Genomic DNA, 22,932 nt, shown 5'->3' with positions numbered 1-22,932 from the left:
GCAGGAAAAAAAAAATCCTTCTGTGATAGGAAGTTGTTTGGACATGTGAAAGTTGAATAACTTTGTTTATTGCAAAAAATGGTAACCAGATCATCACATTAACATGTGAGATTCTACTGCAAAGGGAAAGTCTTGTCACCACATGAAAATTAAATCACTGATGCTTCAGAGCATCTAATGCCTCTTCTCATCTCATCATGTGAATGGCAGGAATTCCATTCAGGGTTTTGTGCCTTTCATGAATTGCAGTACACAGCTGATTTCATGCAGATTTTAACTATGTGAATTAACTAACATATATGGCTTAAATGTACATCTACATTAATACAGGATATTGGATATTGGAGACAAACAAGTGTAAGACAATAAAAAACAATCAAACAAAACCAACACAACAGGAGCCATTATCACTAATACAATAGTTAACTCGTAGCTGAGTTGCCAGTCTCTAAAGTTAACATAGGGCTGAACATGCTGTAATAGTCTTGTAAACAGAGGAGAGAACAAGATACTAATTTCATGAGGAAGTGCAGTTGTGTATGATGTATTATTTTCGACAGTATGGTAGAAATAAAATAGTTTTCTCTATAGGTAGAATTTAAAGCACAATTATACATAAGCAGTAACTCTAAGAATTATTTTTTCAGAATGTGCCAAGAGACCAAACTGACCTTGAACAATCAAGACCATAAAGACAACCAGAAGACAGAGGTGAATGTTGTCAATGCAAAAGGAGCAGTATGGTTCAGCAGTTGCCGCAAAAGAGCTAGGAGAAGGAAATTAGCTCAGAAGACATTCTAGCATTATTCTTTGCCTCCTAAGTATAAACTGACATATAAAAGAACCTATATGTTCCTTGATGTCTTTCAAATCCCAGTTACTGTTAGGTCCTTGCTTGAGTAAAATACAGTGAATGTAATAATACCCCAAAATTATTAATGGCATGCATTTCACAGCACAAGCAATAGCACTGCTGTATTCATTCTGTATATTTCTGTGTCAATAATCTGTGAACATCCTGCAGCAAATTTTCCTGTATTTTCTGTGGACCAATTTAGCAGAAAACATTCTGGCAAAGTGGATCTCTCAACACATTAGTTTAAGTAAAAATTTAGATAAAAGAGCTTTTGGTATCTGTACATAGAAGACTATGACTGCAAATTAATTATCAAATATCCATGTATTTATATGGAAACTTTCAGCATAATTCACTGTGACCTAGTTGCATAGGGATACAAAGTTCAGGGGTTAAAAAAATGCAGCAATAAAACCACTGTCCTTGTAAAGTGTACAAAAGTTCACCTAATACAATTCTTGTGATAATGCATGGGATTATGAAAAAATTTTCTTACATTTAGGATTAAGATAAAGACTTATACTACACTAACTACAGAATCAGATTCTTTTGATAAACATTTTTCTTCATGACACCTGGTTATATCCACGTGTTAAGTTTCCTGCAGCTGAGCTTGGAAGCAACTCTATTCTTAATCATCTACTGTGTTGCTACAATGTAATTCCTGAGGAAAATAAGTTTAACTCAATTCTTTTTACTTTATTGTTTTGGTAATCAATTAAAATGCTCATTGCATTCAGAAAACTGTCAGGAGACCTACAGTGAAAAATAATACTGTTTGTATAGTCTAATTAGCTGAATTGAAATATTTAATAAACGAGACACCTACCTGTAGTGACAATCAAATATTGTCACTAATTTTGGTCTATATGGATTTTCTTGTTGTACTTTTTTTTTGCAATAGCTTGCAAAATGCTGATTTTAATGGTATTTATGCAAACACACAGAATATGCTCCATATTACACGTATTCACATAATATTTTCCCACTCTGAAAACCAGTGATCAGTATTTCTTATAAAAGAGATAGAATAAGTGAACTAAAAATATACAAGGGGAGTCATTACACTTCTAAAGCAATCTTGATTAAAGAAACAGATTTTAGGTAGCTGAATAGCTGTCAGAGTACTCACAGGTCATCTCACAGGTAAACTTGACCCTGAATCTCAGTGTACACAGGAGATATGATTGACTGAAACATTGTGTCATTCCTTCTCAGCAAGTACAGAAGCACTGTAGTACAGCAATAGAAAAAGAGATTTGTCTGTGTGCACTCATATTAGAATACGGGGGCTTAAGACTTCAGCCTCCTGTGTTTAAAGTTTTTCATAACTTCAAGAAGGTGACGTTTAGCTTTTCCAGTGTAATTAAATAAGGTTATTTTCTCTCTTACTAATATGGAATTACTACCTAAATAAAAACCTAATAAAGTCCAAGTCGTAGATGACTTTACATGTTAGATACAGCTGTAAATTTTATTGCTCTCTCTTTTCTTCCTTTGATAAACCGTTATTTGAAAGCAGCAAAAATGTAAAAAGATAATACATAATTTAACAGATTTTTATAACTTTTTTTGGTTATTTTTATTGAGGTATAAAATATTTGTTCTTGGGCTACTGTATGGCAGGAATTCCACAGCTTAACTTTGAAGCCAAAGGCAAAATAATTTTCTTGTCACCAAACATCTCTACGCACTGACGTCAGAAGCAACTTGCTTGTAAATATCATTACACAGCATTCTAAGACGAAAGAGCAGTCTCGACAGATACCATGTGATGTTCATTTAAACTCTTAATGTCAAAACCCTTAGTTCTGCAAATCAAATTCATTCTGGCACTAAATATCTAAACTGTCAGTGCAACCTTTGATTCAGTGTGTGCCCTAGTGCATTTATTTGGTTGTTAGTGTGAAAAGAGCTCAAGGACCAGGGACAATTCATTTTCCAACTATGCTGGATTTTAGTGAGAAAGGTGCTTTTAGATAATTAATGCTGTCTCCTCCATATCGCCAATAAATATAATTGGCTCTAAGTATTAATTGAGCAGACTAGGGGCAGAAATTCCAATAAGCAATATTTTTAATTAAAGATTGGTGAGGTGAGAAAATTGCTTCCATGTTTTATAAGAAACTTTTATCTATCCTTGTAACAAGAAAAATTCTTAGAGAAAGATAGATGATTAAGAGGTTGCATTTTTTTAAAAGAAAAAAAAATAAAAATAAAAAATAAAACCCCCACATGTTCAGTCTCTAGCACACAAAATCTCCAATTCACCTTCCTGAAAATAAAGTAGATCACAAGTTAGCAAAGTGAATGAATTAAATAATTCGTCAGAGAATATTTCCCTCAATGTATTCTGTCCTCACTGACACCTGCTCCTATTTACAGCTTGCTCAGAAAAGCATTCAACCGCTATCAGCAACTGTAAGCTCTCATACTGACAAATACTGTGATCCACTGACTTGCCAGCTCAACATCACTCTGTTTACTGACTCTTCAGTTTTGCCATTCTCTGTATTCCAATCTCTCTAAAGAGCACCCACTTGACTGATATATTGAAACTCAGTTTTTCTGTAGCAGTTCCTGTGCGGACAAGCATTGAAAAGTTGCTTATACTGTTTAGAAAAATAAACAAATATCCAAGCTAGCCTCAAACTAGAGAATATTCTGACTCAAAGTCTTTAAATATTTATGCCCTAAAAAAATGAGAACATGTTGTTTATTTCCTATGAACATGCTCCAAAAGCAGAATTTACACTCATCCACAGTACTGTGATCACCCAGGGAGCCAATTCTTCTTCCAGACTCATTGCATTCAGTGAGAGAAGAAATCGCAACATTCTGGTTTAAAACTAATAAAATCTGATAACTTCATACAATTCCCCATATGGATATCTGTCTAACTTTTTAGCTGTTGTTAAAGTGACTCTTTTAGAGCTGACGCCATGAAAGCCATAATATTCTTATTTTCTCAAAGCTTGATAAACCAGTATTCTTAGTATAGATAAAGTGTAAGGAAGCACTTTCTTTCCCATAGGAAATTCTTCCACTCATGTTCTTTGATGCCAACTAACTTTCACATCTGCTAGTTTCCTATTGATTGCTACAACTTGGCACTTTTGTAGAGTGTCTGATGAGGCAATTCTATTCAATGACACCACTTCCTCTTCAACAAAAGGAGTGCAGTAAAATAGCAGTGTGCTTCCTATACCTCCAGGGGAAATACTGTGTGCAAGTTATGCAGACAAACGTGTAGTCATCATTTATATGTGTATATGTGGCAAAGAAGAGCGTTTGTTCCTTTTATACTGAACAATTGCCTATGTAAAATTATGCAAAGTAGATCTGTTTTGAATTTTTTAAGCGAATGAGGAGTCATTCTGGGTTCCACTTAAAAAATCCATCTCAAAATACATGGTGTTCACTATGCAAATAAGCTTGAAATTAGTCATCACTTAAAATATGATCCAAACATATATTTACAGATCAGTAATGCATATTAGAGAATATCAGAACAAAGAGTATGCTTGTTTTGCTGTCCTTGAATAAAAAGCCATCAAAGATTCTTTTTTCAAGCAAAATGAAATAATTTCTTCTTGACACATATTACACTAATGAAATATTTCATTTTAAAATAAAATAGTGAGTAATGTCAATTATCTAATAGTCCTCATTTATAATGCTGCGGGAAACACCAGCATGACAAAAAGAATAGCACTGCATGTTTAAATTAAAGATCAAATATAACATTTTGGATTTTTCTTTAAACTTCAAATTCCTTAAGCAGGAATGACCACAAATAAATCTTTATACAGTCTTACTTAGAAGTAGCTCTTTATTTTTTTTTCTTTTTATTTTTTTTTTTTTTTGCTATGTCTTTAAACCTAGATTCACAAGGCATTGAAACACCTAATACCTGCTGAAATCAATGGAAGCTTATTTATGAAAAGATCATAGAAAAAAAAATAAAGATATAGTTCCAACTTAGGATTTTCAGGTTGCACAAATATTTTAACAGATTACTCCCATAATAACTCATTTTCTTTAAGTTGAACCAGTACAACTAAAGAAAAAAAAATATTTGGAAACAAGACAGAAAAGAAATAAGTGTTTATCTCTTCACTTAATTTTTTCTTCTAAAGAGTAGAATCAGACATAATTTATTCTACTGGCAATATTTTAGAAAAACTGCCGAAGATTTTCACTAACATATCTAAATCAAGACTATGATTCACCTGTTACAGTTAATAAAACAGGGTCAGGACAGAGGTCTATAATTGTCCATAACATCTGTTAGCATGGGGCCTGTAACAGTTTTGGCCTGTCTTAAGGAATATCCTCCCAAATGATATCTGGGCTCCACCCCAAGATAATAGCCCAGGAGATGTCAAGTACGTGCCAAACATTTTTCCTAACAGGTTGCTTGTGTATAGCCACCTAATATTTGTGGAAAAAATGAGTTCAGCCCAGTGACCTTGATTTTAAAAATGGTCCCAGCTGGTTTTATTTGGTACTAAAAATAAAAATACATCCTTAAAGTGTACAAGACAGTAACATATAACACATTTCAAACAATGTAACTGTAATACTATATAAAGATGTCTGTATATATATTTATATTACTTTGTAATGAATATTTATTCATACATTTTACTTTAATGTCTAAATAATTTACTTCAAAATTCTTACTTCAAAAGTAAGACATTTGGGCAATGCCCTTAATAATTTCCTTTAACTTTTGGTCAGCACTGAATTGGTGAGGTAGTTGGACTAGATGATCATTGTAAGTCCCTTCCAACTGAAATCTATTCTATTCATTTCTACAGGGTGTTTCAAAAATATGGACCCAGTTTCACAATGGCAACATGTTACAATTACACAAATATACAAACGGTTTAATGAGTTTTAGTAAACTTTTTTTATAAATGCTCCATATTCCTTCTACCTGCTGTACAGACATCGTAACAGTAGTTGAGTTCACCACAAACAGCTCTCAAATGGGTTCATCTTTTTGAAACAAATTCCATTCCATTCCATTCCATTCCATTCTATCCTATTCTATTAATTTTCTCTCTGTTTCACCTTCTAACCAAGAAGCCAGAAAGTACAGAAAAATAGAATTTTCAAAAGAGAATTAACAATTCAGAGTCTGTAAGAGGGTGTGGTTTGTCCTTTATGTAGGCAAATTTTATTTTTTCTATAAACAAGTTCATTAGTTTTGCTATGCCAGCTTATTAATCTCCTCTATGCATGCAGAAGCCCAAACATGTGAATAGAACCGGACTGTACAATTAAAGGAACAGGAAACAATAAATGCAGTGTTGTCATCTTCAGGCTTAAATGTGATGACATATTCTAAAAATTTACTATGACAATTCTTTTTCTTGCTTATTCTTGCTAGTCTCTTTTAATACAGGAAGAACAAACAAACAAACAAATGGTGCCTCTCCTCTAAATGCTTTAAGAGTTGCTCTAACAGCTATAAATGAAACCATATCACAGTTTTGGAAATCCAAATACTATCTTAGAGGATGACAAACATGTTTGGAGCTTGAAGTGATTTTAAAAATTATAATCTGTATGCATCCTCAGATTTTTCATCACTGCTTGATTAACATCTCCTAATGTCTAAGAATTCAGTTAACCCAACTTGCTGAACTGTACCCTTCAATTTAAAGTTTCTACAAAAATTCTGACACAGAATATGTCAAGATTACCACAGATTCCAAGGAAATATGCAAAAAATGCAATCACATTACTGGTCCACAGACCAAAAGCCTGTACCTGTCACTCTAATTTAATTAAAAAAAAATAATAATTTAACCATAAATGAAGAAATGACAAGTTATACAGTAGATGACACAGCAACACCTGCTCTCCTGATGGAGGATAAATGTATTAAACCCCTAATATGATCAAGCATATGGAGTCACATGAGCAAAGCAAAATGGTGGATTGTGTTTCTTATTTGTTATTTTTACTTTTCTTTTTGAAAGGCAGGCTTTTGCAATCACTGGCTTATGTTTAGGAAGTTACCAGTTCAATATTTTTAAATATGATGTTTACAAACACAGAACAGAAATTTGGCCACAGTCTAACTCAGACTGTAAGCCAAAGTGTGAACTTTTTCTATTATTTGGAAGACATTTTTCTCTTTGTTGTTGTTGTTACTTTGTGTTTATTTCAGTGCCAATGTATAAAAAAAGAAACTCTTCATGGCCAATAATCTAAAATAAATATGCCCACAATACTAGTTAAGTCAGTCAGTTTTACTATGGAAATAGAATTATTTGTATTATTCCTTGTAATATTAATTAATCACAGACACTCCCTGCATTCAAACTGCAGTTTATACATACATGAAATTTGCCTAGCGCTTCAACAGTGACCAGAAATGTGATAAGATGCATCTTACATACTTGTAGCCACTCACACATTAAGCATCTAGACCAAGGTACTAATCTAAGCTTATTGACTACAGTCAATGGGAAAAGTTCAGTAATTCTGGAGAATGCTGTCCGTCTAAGGGAGTTACCTAAGACAGTATGGAAGAACTGCTTTCTAGTTTTCTTTCAGTTTCTTTCCAGTGCCACTAAAAGGCAACTAGACGGGTACTTGAAGGGAGAGCAGGTATCTACATTTTGGTGCGGGGAGATACCTCCCCTATGTCTTTCAAAAACTGTATCTTCCCCAGTAAAACAAATCACTTGAAGGGGCTGCTTTCCGGCTTTGAGACCAAAACACATGATCATATTATACTTTTCTATTAAATGCTCTCAGTCAACAGTTGAGATTTTTTTCTTTACAAATCCACCAATATATTCTGTGCATTTTGATAAATTTCAGGAATATGACTTATTCCTGGTTTTACTCATTATCATTTTAAGGATGCCATGCTTTGTTTTACAATCCTTATATTTATAAAAGAATAATAAATTACCTTTGTTACACATTTTACCTATGAAGCTACATTAATGGTTAACTATATTATTAAAATAGGGTTTGTGTAATGCAATATAATATAATAAAATATAATATAAAAAAATGACAAATACATAGTTACAGGGGGCTTTTATGGATTTTATTCCATCACTATCATCAACAAATGTAAAAATAAAAAAAGAAAATCTCATATCACATGGTATTACAACTTCAACCCTTGTAGGTTTTAGTGGTTTTGCTGTTAGATTTATTCCACTAAAATTTAGAGATTCAATTTATCAAATTCTGTATTTCTGAAAGGAAAACTGAAGACGTGAAGATTATACCAAGAGACTTAATGTTTTTTGGATGTGTTAAAAAATTTGTTTGGACTACTTCGAAGTCAAGCTCAACTTGAAAATCAATCCAGAAATCCACTATTAGCTGAATAAAAATGTAAAAAATAATGGCCTCAATATTGCTGATGAGATGAGCCTTAAAGTTTCTCTTTAATCCCCCTTTCATGTTTGAAGATCGGATCTGAGAGAGCCAAAGTATCTCTTAATCTCAGAATAGAGACTTCTTGCATGAGACACCTGTCACTGGAAGAGGAAGCTATAACTGAAATTTCAGTGTTTCCTTTGCTGCTGCTTCTGGTTTCTTGGGTAGCCAAACCACTGACTAGAATACCATTGTTGGATCTATTGCACATCTATAATGAACTATGCTCAGCATGTCTATTTCAAGGAACAAAAGCTGCATCAGAAATACTAAGTGTAGTTATAAAATAAATTAAGGAACTAAACTGGGCTTTTTTGTTCAATCCAAGTAAATTCCTCAGCAAATGGACCTGAATGAAAATATACTCGAACAATAATCACCTAGATAGGCTTAGATAGAAATTCTAGCATGAAAGAAGCTATTCTCAGGGCTTCTTCTCTAAACAAGTTAAAAGGCTGAAAGAAGAGCCTTCCCAAGAAATCACAGAAAATGTTTGGTCTTCCTTCTTCACAGAAAGTTCCATTAAGGAAAGTGGAAACCTATGAAAGAGTACATGGAACTTCTATCAGGCATGTCATAGAAGCTACTTAACGGTTTTGGAAGATTCCTTGTGATTCAAGGAAGGTAAATATCTCTTGTATAAAAAAAAATAAAATATAAAAGACAGTGAAAAAGCATTTGACACAGTCTCCCACAGCATCCTTACAGCTAAACTGAGGGAGTGTGGTCTGGATGATTGGGTAGTGAGGTGGAGTGTGAACTGGCTGAAGGAAAGAAGCCAGAGAGTCATGGTCAATGGGGCACAGTCTAGTTGGAGGTCTGTATCTAGTGGAGTGCCTCAGGGGTCAGTACTGGGGCCTGTATTATTCAATATGTTCATCAATGATTTGGATGAGGGAACAGAGTGTACTATCAGCAAGTTTGCTGATGACACCAAGCTGGGAGGAAAGACTGACACACCAGAAGGCTGTGCTGCCATCCAGTGAGACCTGGACAGGGTGGAGGGTTGGGCAGGGAAAAAATTAATGAAATGTAACAAGGGAAAGTGTAGAGTCTTGCATCTGGGTAGGAACAACCCCAAGTTCCAGTATAAGCTGGGAAATGACCTATTAGAGACCAGCATAGGGGAAAGGGACATGGGGGACAGCAGGATGACCATGAGCCAGCACTGTGCCCTTGTGGCCAAGAAGGCTAATGACATCCTAGAGTGTATTAGAAGAGGGGTGGTTAGTAGGTCAAGAGAGGTTCTCCTTCCCCTCTACTCTGCCCTGGTGAGACCGCACCTGGAATATTGTGTCCAGTTCTGGGCCCCTCAGTTCAAGAAGGACAGGGAACTGCTTGAGAGAGTCCAGTGCAGAGCCACAAAGATGATTAAGGGAGTGGAGCATTTCCCTTATGAGGAAAGGCTGAGGGATCTGGGTCTCTTTAGCTTGGAGAAGAGGAGACTGAGGGGTCACCTTATTAATGTTTACAAATATATAAAGGTTGAGCATCATGAGGATGGAGCCAGGCTCTTCTCGGTGACAACCAACAGTAGGAAAAGGGGTAATGGGTTCAAACTGAAACATAAGAGGTTCCACTTATATATGAGAAGAAACTTCTTCTCAGTGAGGGTGACAGAACACTGGAACAGGCTGCCCAGGGGGGTTGTGGAGTCTTCTGCTCTGGAGACATTCAAAACCCGCCTGGACGCCTTCCTGTGTAACCTTATCTAAGTGTTCCTGCTCCGGGGGGACTGGACTAGATGATCTTTTGAGGTCCCTTCCAATACCTAACGTTCTGTGATTCTGTGAAATAGAAAGAGAGTAAGAGCAAAAGAAATAGGAACAGAACAGTTTCTATTTTACCACTGGCCTTCTGTTGCATAAGAAAGTAAAAGTTCTTCAAAGAAAGACCAAAAACTTCAAGACTTCAAAGGCCTCCAGGATGTTTGCTGTATTTTACAGGTTGTTTAGGGGGAGCTGATTTCAGTTCTCAAATGCAAAATTAACTACTCAGCTACAAATATTTTAAGGTAAACAATACTACATCCTTTGCTAAATTTTACAATGCCTAGTTTCCTAACAGTATGTATTAATATAATAAAAGCTCTCAAACTCCTCTCAAATCACATTTACAACAAAATTCATGTAATAACTTATTTGGACTTTGTAATGTTAGGTTGGTGGTTGGACTCGATGACCTAAAAGGTCTTTTCCAACCTGAATGACAGCATGGTCCTGCGATTCCAAAACATGGTTTAGTATGTTTTCTGTGTAAATCAGTAATTTATATTGTGTAGACTAAGGATTTTGAATACATCAAGTACAAGTTCAATTAATTAATGGATACTGAAAAATGCTTAAAAGGCATCCATATCCAATAAAGCTTATGTAATTATGACCATAGATGTATTGCAAAAAGAATGGTTTAACCATTTTCAACAAGCATTCTGTTTGGAGCAATGAATAACTCTGGAGAAGAAATTCATCAGCATAGTAAGATTTTAGGTGGCATCCAGGGCAATTCTGGCATTGGAAATATTTCTCTACATAATGTAATGCTAATACGGTTGGACAACACCTCAGTAGTACCATATATAAGCTGACAAGGCGGAACCAAGAGTTCAGCTCTGCTAATGAATTGAGGCTTTCAGGCTGCTTCAGTGGGCAGGAACTCAACACTGAAGGCTGCTCATATGGCAAGCTCTCACACAAAACTGGCTAAACTGAGAGATAGAACACTCTGGAGAATTGTTTCTGAATCACATTCCCAGGTTGAGTCATAGATCAAATCTACAAAATTTACATGTCTACTTGGTGACAGATCTATTTGCTTTGAAGAGTAAGGTGATCTTTTTTTTCAAACCCTGATAGTTAAAAATGTTCTCAGATGTACTCTCAATTTCCTAAACAAACCCTAACTCTGAAATCTCTCTTTCATACAGAATGTTGTTTGCAGTTTAAGGATTCTCTATGATCTAGCTCAGTTCTGTTTCTCACCTTTATCATGATCTAAGAACAGACATAAAGAGAAAAAAAAGCTGAGAAGAGAAAAGGAAAGTGTTGTTGCCCTACCTCCTCAGGGAAAGCAGCAGGAGCAGCAGAGAAAGGTGATAAGACTAGATAGCAAGTAGGTTATGCATTTCTGAGGAAAAAGTCTTGTAACCAAACCTATGATCAGAACCCATAGTTCAGTCATTCTCTTACACCTGATCCTATCAACAGTGCCATTACAGGCCCTAAGGAGGCCAGAAAGCGAAGGTGAGAAAAAGGAAACAAAATGTTAAGAAAAAACATACAACAGTATTTAAGGACAACATACATTCTGAAAGTATCAGCAATTGCTGTTGATTTTCTCATCCTCACACCTCCGAAATTCTAAGCAACAGAATTCACTTCCCAAAGGGTGTGGATTCCCAGTGGATTTCACATTTAGCAGGGTGATACAAGGTCATCCTGCCATGTAAAGGAACACCCTCTGCTACTCTCACATCAGCACTCACATTCTATAATAGCAGCCAGAGCAGTTATCTTCACAACTGAAAAGTAAACATGCAACAACAAAAAAAGATTCATTTTCAGTTGGATCAGAAAGCTGGGCTGATTCTTGCTGCAGCTCTGTGATATGTAGAGCTGACAGAGCTTGTGGTTGAAGGCCGGAAAAGAGGTTGGACTACTCACAGTTAGACTGGTTTAATTTGATCCCAAAATAACACATCTAGAAAGATATTGAGAGATATAGCCAAAAGCAATTTGCAGTGATTAATAGTGATTAAACTCCATCTGACTTCAAAGGAAAAAGCCCCTACTTTTCCTGTCTTTAGTGGCATCCCTATTTATTCTAAAAAAAAAAAAAAAAAAAAAAAAAAACCAAAAAAAAACCCAAATAAAAACAACAACAACAACAAAAATGGATTTCTCTTAACTACAAAGTTATTTTTTTGATACCTAGGTTATAACATTCATCTGAATCAGCTACATTTGGTAGAAATTCCTGTCTTTTGCTGTTAAAATTTTCTGACACAATTATTTAGGACTCAAAATGTGGTTTGGATAATATTTGTATATTATCAAGCTTGACTGTCTTTGGACAAATGCACAGTAAATTTGTAGCTTTTTTTCCCCTCTGGGCTCTGATTTCTTGTATGCTGTATTTCTATCCAAGCGAGCTCTATTCAGGCAAACTTCAACATGTACCTACAGTATGGATCATTATTGCAAGTGCATTAATTAATGCATATTATTGTCAGATGGACTTTTCAAAAATAACAAAAACGTCAGCTTCTTACTGATATGTTCCTTTTAGATTTATATTTTATTTACACTGAAAAATACTTATCAAACAGGAAAGTCAGATGGGACCATAGGTTACATAGTTTATCTCACCTGAGATTTCTGTGAGGAGATCAGCATAAAACATTTTCTCCTATGAATATTTGGGGCAAGGCATAAACAGATGCTGAGAAGCCTTTTCCTAATGCCAACTTTTATTTCATCTTTGATCTCTCTTTGATTTCCTTTCAAAAATAACTAATGGAGACCTCAATTCATGTGTTAATGATTTTATTTAGTATTTTAATCATTGTGAATGAATAATCTAGATTTCAGTGGAAAGATATATATATTTCTTTGAGAGGACCTCAAAAAGCATTTATACATGTTTCATCAGTTTCTAAGAGCTGTAGCTGGCAACAGGTGTAAATGATAAATACAAATCTCACGAATTTGGAGCATAATTATTCATGAATATCACATGTTATCCCGCAGCTTGTAAAGAGTGCTAACTATGTAGATATATGGCATAATGCATTATAAATCTTTGCAGAAATGAAAAGCTGACTGGTCCTTTTGTTCATCTTTTCCAGCCCATAATGCAGGAACAGGGGAAAATGGTATGAGGAATGGGGAAAGGAAATGGAGAAGACATGGACAAAGGCAAGAGTGGAATGGTAGTGGATTTCTACCACATTCTATCTATTTTTAGTTTCATGCCTCAGCACTGGGATACAACAGACAGGCAAACATATGCTCCTGTTTACTAGAGGAACACTAAAGGCTCTGACAACCTCAGAGAAGGGGGAAGGGTCAAGACAGCATTAACCCATTTCAGTCACTTCGTCCCAGTACCTCTAGAGTTGGTTCAAATTAGGCCCTTTATGGAAATTAGTTCTGCTTTCTGCCCTCATATTCATGACAGTTCACCTCAAATAACTTAATGGTACCAGATTTATCAGAATTTCTTCTATGTAGAATTCAAGTGTACTGCTGCACTTATCATAGTCTGTATTAATGCATCATCTAGCCTACCTACCTCTACCTAGTTTCCTTGATCTTTTAAAGAGATAAGTAGAACTCAGTGAGGCAGAGGTGTTTCAAGGTCTCTGGATAAAGCCTGTATCTCATCCTCACAGACTCTATCAATGCAGATTCAGTTCTTAGAAGTATATGGAGCAACCACAGACCCGACTTTACAGGTTTACAACTGTGCCTGGTTTTTTTTGTACATTCAAAGAAGTAGTGGTTAACTGAGTAGGTGTTCCTGCAGAGGGCATAATCAGGTGAAAAGGGAATGCCTTTCAATTGTATGTGTTCCTAGCAGATAAGCCTAAACCATGATGATCAAAAAGAAGAAAAAAAAAATTACATGGTATTTATATTCAATTCCCTTTTTAATCAAAAGTGCTACATACGTTTTTTATGCATAAGAACAAGTCTGTATGTTACATTCAAATGCAACTTATCTATAAAGTAAAATAATTTGAAAGCAAATCGAGCATGCATCTGTGGTATCTGCTACCAATTATATTTAAGCATTATCCAGATCAGCACATGGAGGCTGGGACTCAATAAATTGCTTTCTATTAGTCACTGTCAGTCAGTGAATATTTGAGAAGCTTAGAAGTTGCGTCCTTCTTTCATCTTTGACTTGCAATAATTCCACCAAATAATTGATACACACTGCTAAACTTCATGCTGTTTTATTTGCAGCATTCAGCTAAAGGATCTATGTGTGTATATGCCCATGTGCTTGTACATGTATATTTATTTATTAAACAGATAAATGTAATTTACTTATTGCAATGTTCAAACCCAGGTTTGAAAAAACCCACTGAAGTTATACTGGCTTTATGAGTGCCAATGCCAGCATCACTCATGACAAATGAATGGCATTCAAACCTTCATATTTGCTGCTATTCTTTGTTTTATGTCAGGGGATCTGTCACTTGTGCTCCAGTTGCAAGTAATGAGAAAATTCTCCTACAATTCCTTCTTCCATACTTAAGAAACTATTTCTGAGATTTGGCAATGTGTAGCTAGAGCTTAATTCTATCTCCTTTAAAAACAGGCTGAGAATTCAGAAGAGAAAAATAGATAGTAAGCATTGAATTGTTGCCCCCCTCCCCCAAATTTCCTGAGATAGGTGTCTAATAAAGTGTCTAGGGTTAAAAAACAGGGGCCATGGAACTGAAATAGTGTCAGTAACATGGATCCTCGTGGAGAAAAGGTGGTTCAGGAAGAAATGGAGAATATTGTAAAAAAGTAGAGCTGTCATATAAAAACAGATCCTGAAGAAAAAAAGGAAAGTAACTGGCAAATGTCAATGATAAATAGAATAGTCTATCAGATAATTCTAAGGTCTGTGAGTCACTTTTCCTGAATTAGTCCTCTATCTGCCTTTCACCAAGTGATCTCAGAAAAGATGCATTCCCTCTAAGTGCTTCAGCTTCCTTATCAGCAAAACAAGGATATAAAATATACAACTCTCACAGAGAACTGAAGAGACCTCTAATTTGTGATACAAAAGTAATGACACTAATCTACTGCTATTAGAGAATGAAAAATTACTTTGTTTTTTACTCTGTGGTATGCAAATGCATAGTAACCATAACTGAGAAAAGTGCCATTGTGTATGGTACTGTAAAAAATCATAGAAAGAAAAAAAATACACTGAAATGTACAGATATGAAAAAATGTGAAAACCAAAAGTACATAGCAACTTCACACACACAAAAAAAAGAGTCTTAAAATTATAGACCACGTATGTGCTGTAGTACTTTGTGTGTGAGGATGGAGAACTGTGGTACAAGTAGAAGTAGGGTGGAATTAACATTGTTCTTTTCCATTTCAGAACTATCATTCAGGAAGAAAACAGACACTGGAATTTTGAGAAACATAGGCTGAGAGACCACAGAAAACAGAGGCAATGAACAATCTGAGCTTTTTTCATCCAAGAACAGCTAGTGTGAGATGGGTACCTCTAATTAAAATAATATTTTTATTTTTTTTTTTTATTCCAAGCAGAAAGGAAGACAGGTTTCAGAAAATTGAAAATGCTCAAGGGTGACTAAAGCAGCCAAGAGAAAGGAAGAGAAGTTCATAACTAAGAAAAAATTCCACAGTTTCAGAAAAACCAAAACATGTGTCAGGAGTAGAAACTACAAGTCCAGCAGCAGATATGCCTTACTTTCACATTTCTTTCCTTCTAAGTCTTGGATAATACTAAATTTTTCTTTGTTTTTTCCCAATGAAATGGCCCACCAGGCTCACAGACATATACCAGAGTTATAAAACTACTTCTTTTCCCTACTCAGACTAGGTAAGTAGAGGAGTGAGTATTGAAAATTTCCTCTAGTTTCTGGCTTCTAAAAGGAGTTGTCATGTCGTATCTTTTAGACCATGAGGTGGCATACAATGAACTGGAGGATCTCATAAACCTCTGGAGACAACATTCTCCTTTTTTTATCAAAGCTATTTAACAGAGATGTTTGACTCACAAGGATAACAGTGTTTTCAATGTATATCCTCTGTGCTCGCCAAGATTTTAATTTTAGCAGGCTTCAATATAGTTTGCCTGATTCCCATTTAGGTTCTCCTTCAAAAGTCACTCTTCTTTTATATTAGTACTACCCAGCTTTTTCCAGGTTCCAAAGGTTTTTTTAAAAGAGAATTCAATGGACTGCTATATAGATAATTTATGCAGAAATTACTGTCAGTCTTCTGGGCAACTACTGAGCCTCATTGTGATTGGAACTAATAATTATTACCAAGATATGATAATTTCATTTAACATTAGGAAACCATCTGGTGTCTTAATTTCTTGTTGTAATATAATGCCATTGTTTTACTCAATCCACTCTCATTAAAATACAACAAAGCAGCTAAGAAAAACATACACATAGATGATAAATTTATCCTCTCAATCGTCTTTGTGCAACTTCCCCCAGAAGTCATACTCTCACAGATTTTTGAAGTAGAAGGGGACTACCAAAATCTAATCTGACCTTCTATATAATGAAGGCTATCTATTTCATTGAGTAGCCTCTAAATCAAAAGTATAACATTTAGCCTATGCTGTACCTATTTTTCTCACAAAGGCTGCATGTGATGGATGAATCTTGCCCACTCCTAGATAAGCTGTACAAGTGGTTAATTACTCTCACTCTTAAAAATACTCACCATATTTCTAGTCTGAATTTGCCTAACTTTAGCTTTGAAACATTGGATCTCATTATGCCCTTTTTTGCTAGATTAAACAGTCATCTGCTGTCAAAGTCTCATTCCCATTAAGGCACTCACAGACTATGATCAAGTCACCTTTTAACCTTCTCTTCAGCAGATTAAACAGACAGATCTTCATTAGCCACTAACTACAATGCTTATTTCCAGACCTATAGTCATTCTTTCACCTTTAATTGAACTCTTTCCAATTTTAAACATATTTTTGAAGTGTGGTCACCAGAACAGGACACAATGGTTCATTAATAGTTTCTCTAATGCCATATAAAAAGGCAGTGTTATTTCCTACTTGATATTCACTTGTCTATATATCAGAGAATAAAATATATACCATTTGAAACCCTCCTTTAACATAAACTGATAAAAAAAAAAGTTTTCTGAAAGGAATTTAAAATGTGAATGTTTACCCTGTTGGTTTTTTTGTTTATTTGTTTGTTTTGCTTGGAGTTTTTTGGTTGTTTTTTACACACAATGCAGAAAACATACGCAACTCTTCTGTCTTTTCTATACTGTTTATGTTTTTCTATAGTATCTACATTCAGTGTTACTTCTGTCATTTAAGATGTTTTTCTGATAGTTTTTGTCTTCCTTTATCAGTTTCCTGTTTTTAAGTGCTTTTTATATTATTGTTTAGTAGTAGTAGTATCTATGAGCTGTTCAACTCTAGTAACATCTCTTAAAGCAATTTAAGTACCTTTTAAGGCAATTTAAGACAATTCCACTTACAGTCTTATTTTAAAGTCTTTTCTTGCATTTTAATTTTCTTTGTATAAGGAAATTACACTCCTGAAGCAATTTGATAAAACAAAAGAGAAGACAAGTTTGAGAGGTAGGACCATGCAAACTTCATTAAGTTCAACAAGGACAAGCACAAGATCCTCCACATGGGCTGGGGCAATCCCAAGCACAAATACAGCCTAGGAGATGAAGGGATTGAGAGCAGCCCTATGGAGAAGGACTTGGGGGTGTTGATTGATGAGAAGCTCAACATGACCTGGCAATGTGCTCTTGCAGCCCAGAAAGCCAACAGTATCATCAGAACTGTGGCATCAAAAGATGCATGATCAGCAGACCCCTCTACTCTGCTCTCATGAGAACCCACATGGAGTACTGTGTCAAGTTCTCAGGTCCCCAGCATACAAAGGATCTAGATCTGTTGGACCAGGTCCAGAGAAGGCCACAAAGATGATCAGAGGGCTGGAATACCTCTCCTGTGAAGATGCTGAGAGAGTTGGGGTTGTTCAACCTGGAGAAGAGAAGGCTCCAATGAGAGCAGCCTTCCAGTACCTAAAGACAACCTACAAGAAAGCTGGAGGAGAGACTTTTTATAAGGGCATGTAATGATAGAACAAGGGATAATGGCTTTAAACTGAAGGAGGGTAGGGTTAGATTAGATATAAGGACGAAACTTTTCACTGTGTGGGTGGTGAGACACTGGAACAGGCTGCCCAGATAGGTTGTGGATGTTCCATCCCTGGAAGTGTTGTATGGGGCTTTGAGCAACCTGGTCTAGTGGAAAGTGTCCCTGACTGTGACAGGGGTGTTTGAACTAGATGATCTTTAAGGTCCCTTCCAACCTAAACCATTCTATGATTCTATATTTTGAAAACACACAAATACAGATATACTGTGTTGACCAGAACTATAGTATTCTATTTTCTGATAACTCAGCCTTATTAGGCAAAAATACGTAATTTTACCATCTAGTTAACTCTCACAGATAGACTGTATACAAATGTTTCAGTTTATCTTTCATGAAATACATATTTAATTAGATTGTATTCCTTACATAGGTAGCTCTAGTGAATAGCATTTACATCAGGCAAACTTTGGTTTCCACTTGGAAGTTGCTTCAGATACTGAATGAATCCAATGAGATTATATAGTTTCCATTTACTTTTCTTTTTGAACATGATTTTGGCCTATCAGTTGAATTAAAAGAACAGTTATAGCTACTTCTAATGCTTAGGTTTGGATCCATTGCATTAGGTAATTAATACTAATTAATTTACATACTACTAGTTAATACAGTAGACATCAGAATAATATTTGTAATTAGTTGGTTGCTAGTTGGAAAATAAATTCTTATCTATTAGTGCATTTTCTTCTCACAAAGCACTTACTAACCATGATATGTTTACACATAAAACCCAGAAAATATGTTTCTTCAGCAGAATAGACTTTAATTTGACCTAAAATATATCAGCTGGATAAAGAAAACCTGTGTCTCATACCAATTTCATTTTTCATTCATAGTGAAGAAGGAAATTTCATCAATGTACTAAAAGCAATACCAAATTACTTGATTTGACACCATAATTCTGTTGTATATAAATCTGCATTATTTCAACTGCCAACAAAAATCTTCTATGCAGGATATGCAATTGCTATTTTATTAGAAGTAAGTCCTGTCTAGTTCTTGGATACAATATGCTAGCTGAAACATAAAATATATCTAGATAAATAAAAATAGAAGAAAAAAGAAATCAGAAAGGGAGAGTTGTGCTGGAAAGGGAGCAGTATATTAATATGCATAGGGGAAAAACATCCAGAGAAATAGTCTCTGTGCACTTAAAAAGCCCATGTAAAGCACATACAATAAAGGAGAAGGAGAGAAAATTAAGGGCATGGAGAATGATAACTAAAAGTTAAGAAGATGCAGAGAAAAATGCTTCTGCCAATCAGGAAGAAAGACACTGCTAATTTAAACTTGTTTCCTAATATTTGAGAGTCTACAGTTAAAATCTGAATTAGAAGTTCAAAGTTTTCTGCCAGACAAAAATGAAATTAAAGCCCTATAGTGTTTTCTAGTAAAGTGGTAAATTCCTTGTGTCATTTCTTTATGTCCTGAGACTTAAGTAATTTTCACTCTTCTAAAACCCTGTCTTTAAACTTCCAGTGTTGTTTCTTTTAGCTGCTTCACATGTCCTGACATCAAGAGACCCTTAATTGACTAGTTTCTTCTATTAACTTCATCAGCTCCTTTTCCAACAAGTATTCTGCGGAAAATACTCAGAACCTTCCCAATGTATGCTATAAGTCAAACAGGTGACAATATTCTGAGTGAAGCTGAACTGATTTTTATTTCTAAGAAGAAGCTGAAAGCCCTATAATTATTTTTTTTTTTAATTAAAACTATGTGTACACTTTGATTGGCTCTAAGGTCATAAGATTAAATAGTGACTATTTAGCCTTGACATCCAAACAAATTTTGTACTCCCCGAATCCAACGAGGCGAACTGAGCATGCATTCTTCAATTTCTGTACCAGTTTACAAGTTACCTTGGACCTCAGTTTGCCTAATTTCAAATCGCAATGTAACAGTCATCACAAAGCTTTAGTTGGTAGCATAATAACTCATAAAACCAGAAAATACTACCTGAAAGCCTTCAAAATGTACCAAAGATCAGATCGATACTGTTAAACCCCTCTCTCTTTGGAAGGTCTGAGACATGTCTTTGCTACCAAACACAAGGAGCTATAGAACAAATCATTCTCTTCATGCATACTTCTCACTAATTTAAAACCACTTAGATGCTTGATAAAGCTAAAAAAGAAAAATGTATGTCTAATCCAGCAGCATATTTCACTATATTTCAAATTGCATGATCTTAGTAACAGGTTAAAAGGAATAGAAAAACTGCAAGAATCTAAGTTTTTTTTTTTTTTATACAGACACCAAAATTCATCTGAAAGTTTCTCAAAAATACAAAGTCCAAAAGGTTATTCTCATTCAAGCCACTTATATACTTAGTGTAGAGTCCAGTTTCTCGAACAAAACTATGATTAAGTGTAATGTTATTGAATTGATACTATAACTCCTAATTAAACAAAACTCATTCTTGTACACAGCTATAGGAGATCTGTCTGAGCAAAATATTAATGTTTCTTCACCTACTCCACTGCTAAAAACTCACATTTTTAAGCGAAAACCATCAAAGAAATTTACTTCTGTTTTCCCATGACAGATTTTGCATTTGCTTCCTTTGTTATCTTGCAAATCCTCAAAAAAAAGTGACTTTCAGATGGTTTTGACAGCAGTAGGAATTATATCAGTTGCTCCTCAGCAAGGCGCACAAACTTTCCCCCACAATCAGGATATAGGATCTTTTCAAATAGAATATAAAGCTTACCTTGAAGAAAGTCATGGTTGCTCCATCTTCAACTGCACCATACTCTATCTTTGTCTGCTTGGCCAAATCATCAGCAGAATCAATAGGGGATTCCATACGTTCCACTGTCAGAAAGGCGGCTAGGTTAGCAGTGTACGAGGAAATGATGATAAGTGTGAAAAACCACCAAATGCCTCCCACTATCCTGGTGGAGAGGGCTTTGGGCATGAGTTCAGAACCTAACGAAAACCAGGGGAGAAAGGTGAAACCAATGCACACAAAACAATTATTAGGTGTTCAGCACTTTTTGCCACAGTGGGGAGATGGAGTCACTGTGCAAAAAAATCTTTAAACTACAGGCTTACATTTTCTGTTTGTACAAATACACACAACTGAAATGAAAAATAAGAACAGATTACACTTATAAAGACAGAGTTTTTGGAGCTGTGGGAATCAAAAGATAGCAATGGGAGACTCAATGATTAGTGCCTTTTTAAGATTTATAAATATATATACATATAGCAAAGTGGGGGAAAAAAAAGCAGTTACTTGAACTGGCTTTTCAGAAGAAATTCTAGCTGGCCTGAACCTCTAAGTTAATACTAATATTGAAGTACACATGGTTCTTGATCTTCGAGGCACTAAATAAGCATTATTTAAGCATTTTGTGAAAACACTTCAGGAAATAAAAATAAGCAGTTGATGAGAGGAGCAGGTATGAAATAAGCTGTTTCATATCTAAAATACAAAATCTGAAATCTATTATAAATATGCTTTTGACTTTTGCCATTTGTCTTGCTATGAAGGGTTGTTTATTGACTGCTTACGTAAAAAATTGAACATCTCCCATCTCTATAGTTAACCCCACAATTTCAGATAAACATGGGTGGCTATGCCACACACTTAATTTGATAGAGCAGCAAAGAAAATATTATACCACTATGCATAAACTAGATAAAGATAGATTATAATGCATTGCTGGAGTTGCCTGCTCATGGCACTGAAGAATGGAGGGGGTGACAGACACTGTATATTAATTTGCATAATTATTAATGCTAATTTAGAGTCTAATGAGACAAACTGAAGTACATAAACTCTTCTTGTGCCTAATTACTAAAAATAGGAAAAACAAAATTCAATGTAATTTACAACTACAAATATTTATTAAAAATGAGCATTTATGGATTTTTTCCATAATTTTATAATTGAATGGAATTAAATTTCTGATTATGTCAAATAAACAATTTCAAGCTTCATTGTAAGAGCTTCACGTAAAATCTTTTAAAATTATCTGGAAACTTGTTTTTTAAGAAAGGTTTACCATATCCACTATACCATTGTACCAAAACAATCACTCTTCGTTAATTGGTCACTACAGTTGTTTTTAAATCTCCTGGGTAAAATGGAATGAAGGCAAGATGGACTATTTTATTTCTGTTAAATTTTAGTGTTCATATTGAATTATTTAAGGAACTGGTCCAGCAAGGTAACACATCTTCACCAAACTTCCAACATCAATGCCAAAAAAATAACATAAAGGAAAAAAAAAAGGAAACAAGAAGTGGTATCATAACTGGACTACCGTATTCAAAAACAGCCCATCTTACCCTGCAGTTCATCTTACCCTTGCTGTTTCAAACAAAAAAAGCTGACAGACTTGGACATGACAGCCAACTCCAGCGCCAGACTCTGCCTAGAATTCTGCAAGGAAAAGAGTAGAAAAGTACCTTTCTGATGTAGTTGCTCCCAGGCCCTGTTACAGACACTTAGACAACATAACACTAACAGATCTCCCAATAAGCCCACCATCATCAACTCTTTTTAATTTCTCTCATCTCACTTAAAAAGCAACACCAGCAAAATCAGATAGGACTAGGAAGAAAAGAAGAGTGGAAACAGTTGTCGCAGTTGCCCCAATTACCACAAGTTCATACCTTACCAAGGACTGAAAGCGAGTGCCACCTAGGCCCATGAAACAGAGCCTGGTTAGGGGCTGACTGTCATGTACCCAAGGTAACGTCATGTCTAGCACTATATCCCACAGTTT

General features: G+C 35.2%; 1 protein-coding gene across 1 annotated transcript in view; it reads right to left on the bottom strand.

The window, feature by feature from the left end:
* Positions 1-22,932, bottom strand: part of GRIK2 (glutamate ionotropic receptor kainate type subunit 2) — a gene marked incomplete at both ends in the record, with an annotated part of 381,844 nt that overhangs the window by 69,796 nt on the left and 289,116 nt on the right. Inside the window, one exon of the mRNA XM_080340953.1 lies at positions 20,907-21,124. Within this exon, the coding sequence (XP_080197079.1) occupies positions 20,907-21,124 (218 nt within the window). The remainder of the gene's footprint in view (positions 1-20,906; positions 21,125-22,932) is intronic.

This window comes from Nesoenas mayeri (assembly GCF_963082525.1).
Source record: "Nesoenas mayeri genome assembly, chromosome: 3".
Classification (NCBI taxonomy): domain Eukaryota; kingdom Metazoa; phylum Chordata; class Aves; order Columbiformes; family Columbidae; genus Nesoenas; species Nesoenas mayeri.
Note: the sequence above shows the minus strand (reverse complement) of the source record. Positions and strands in the feature narration are given on the sequence as shown.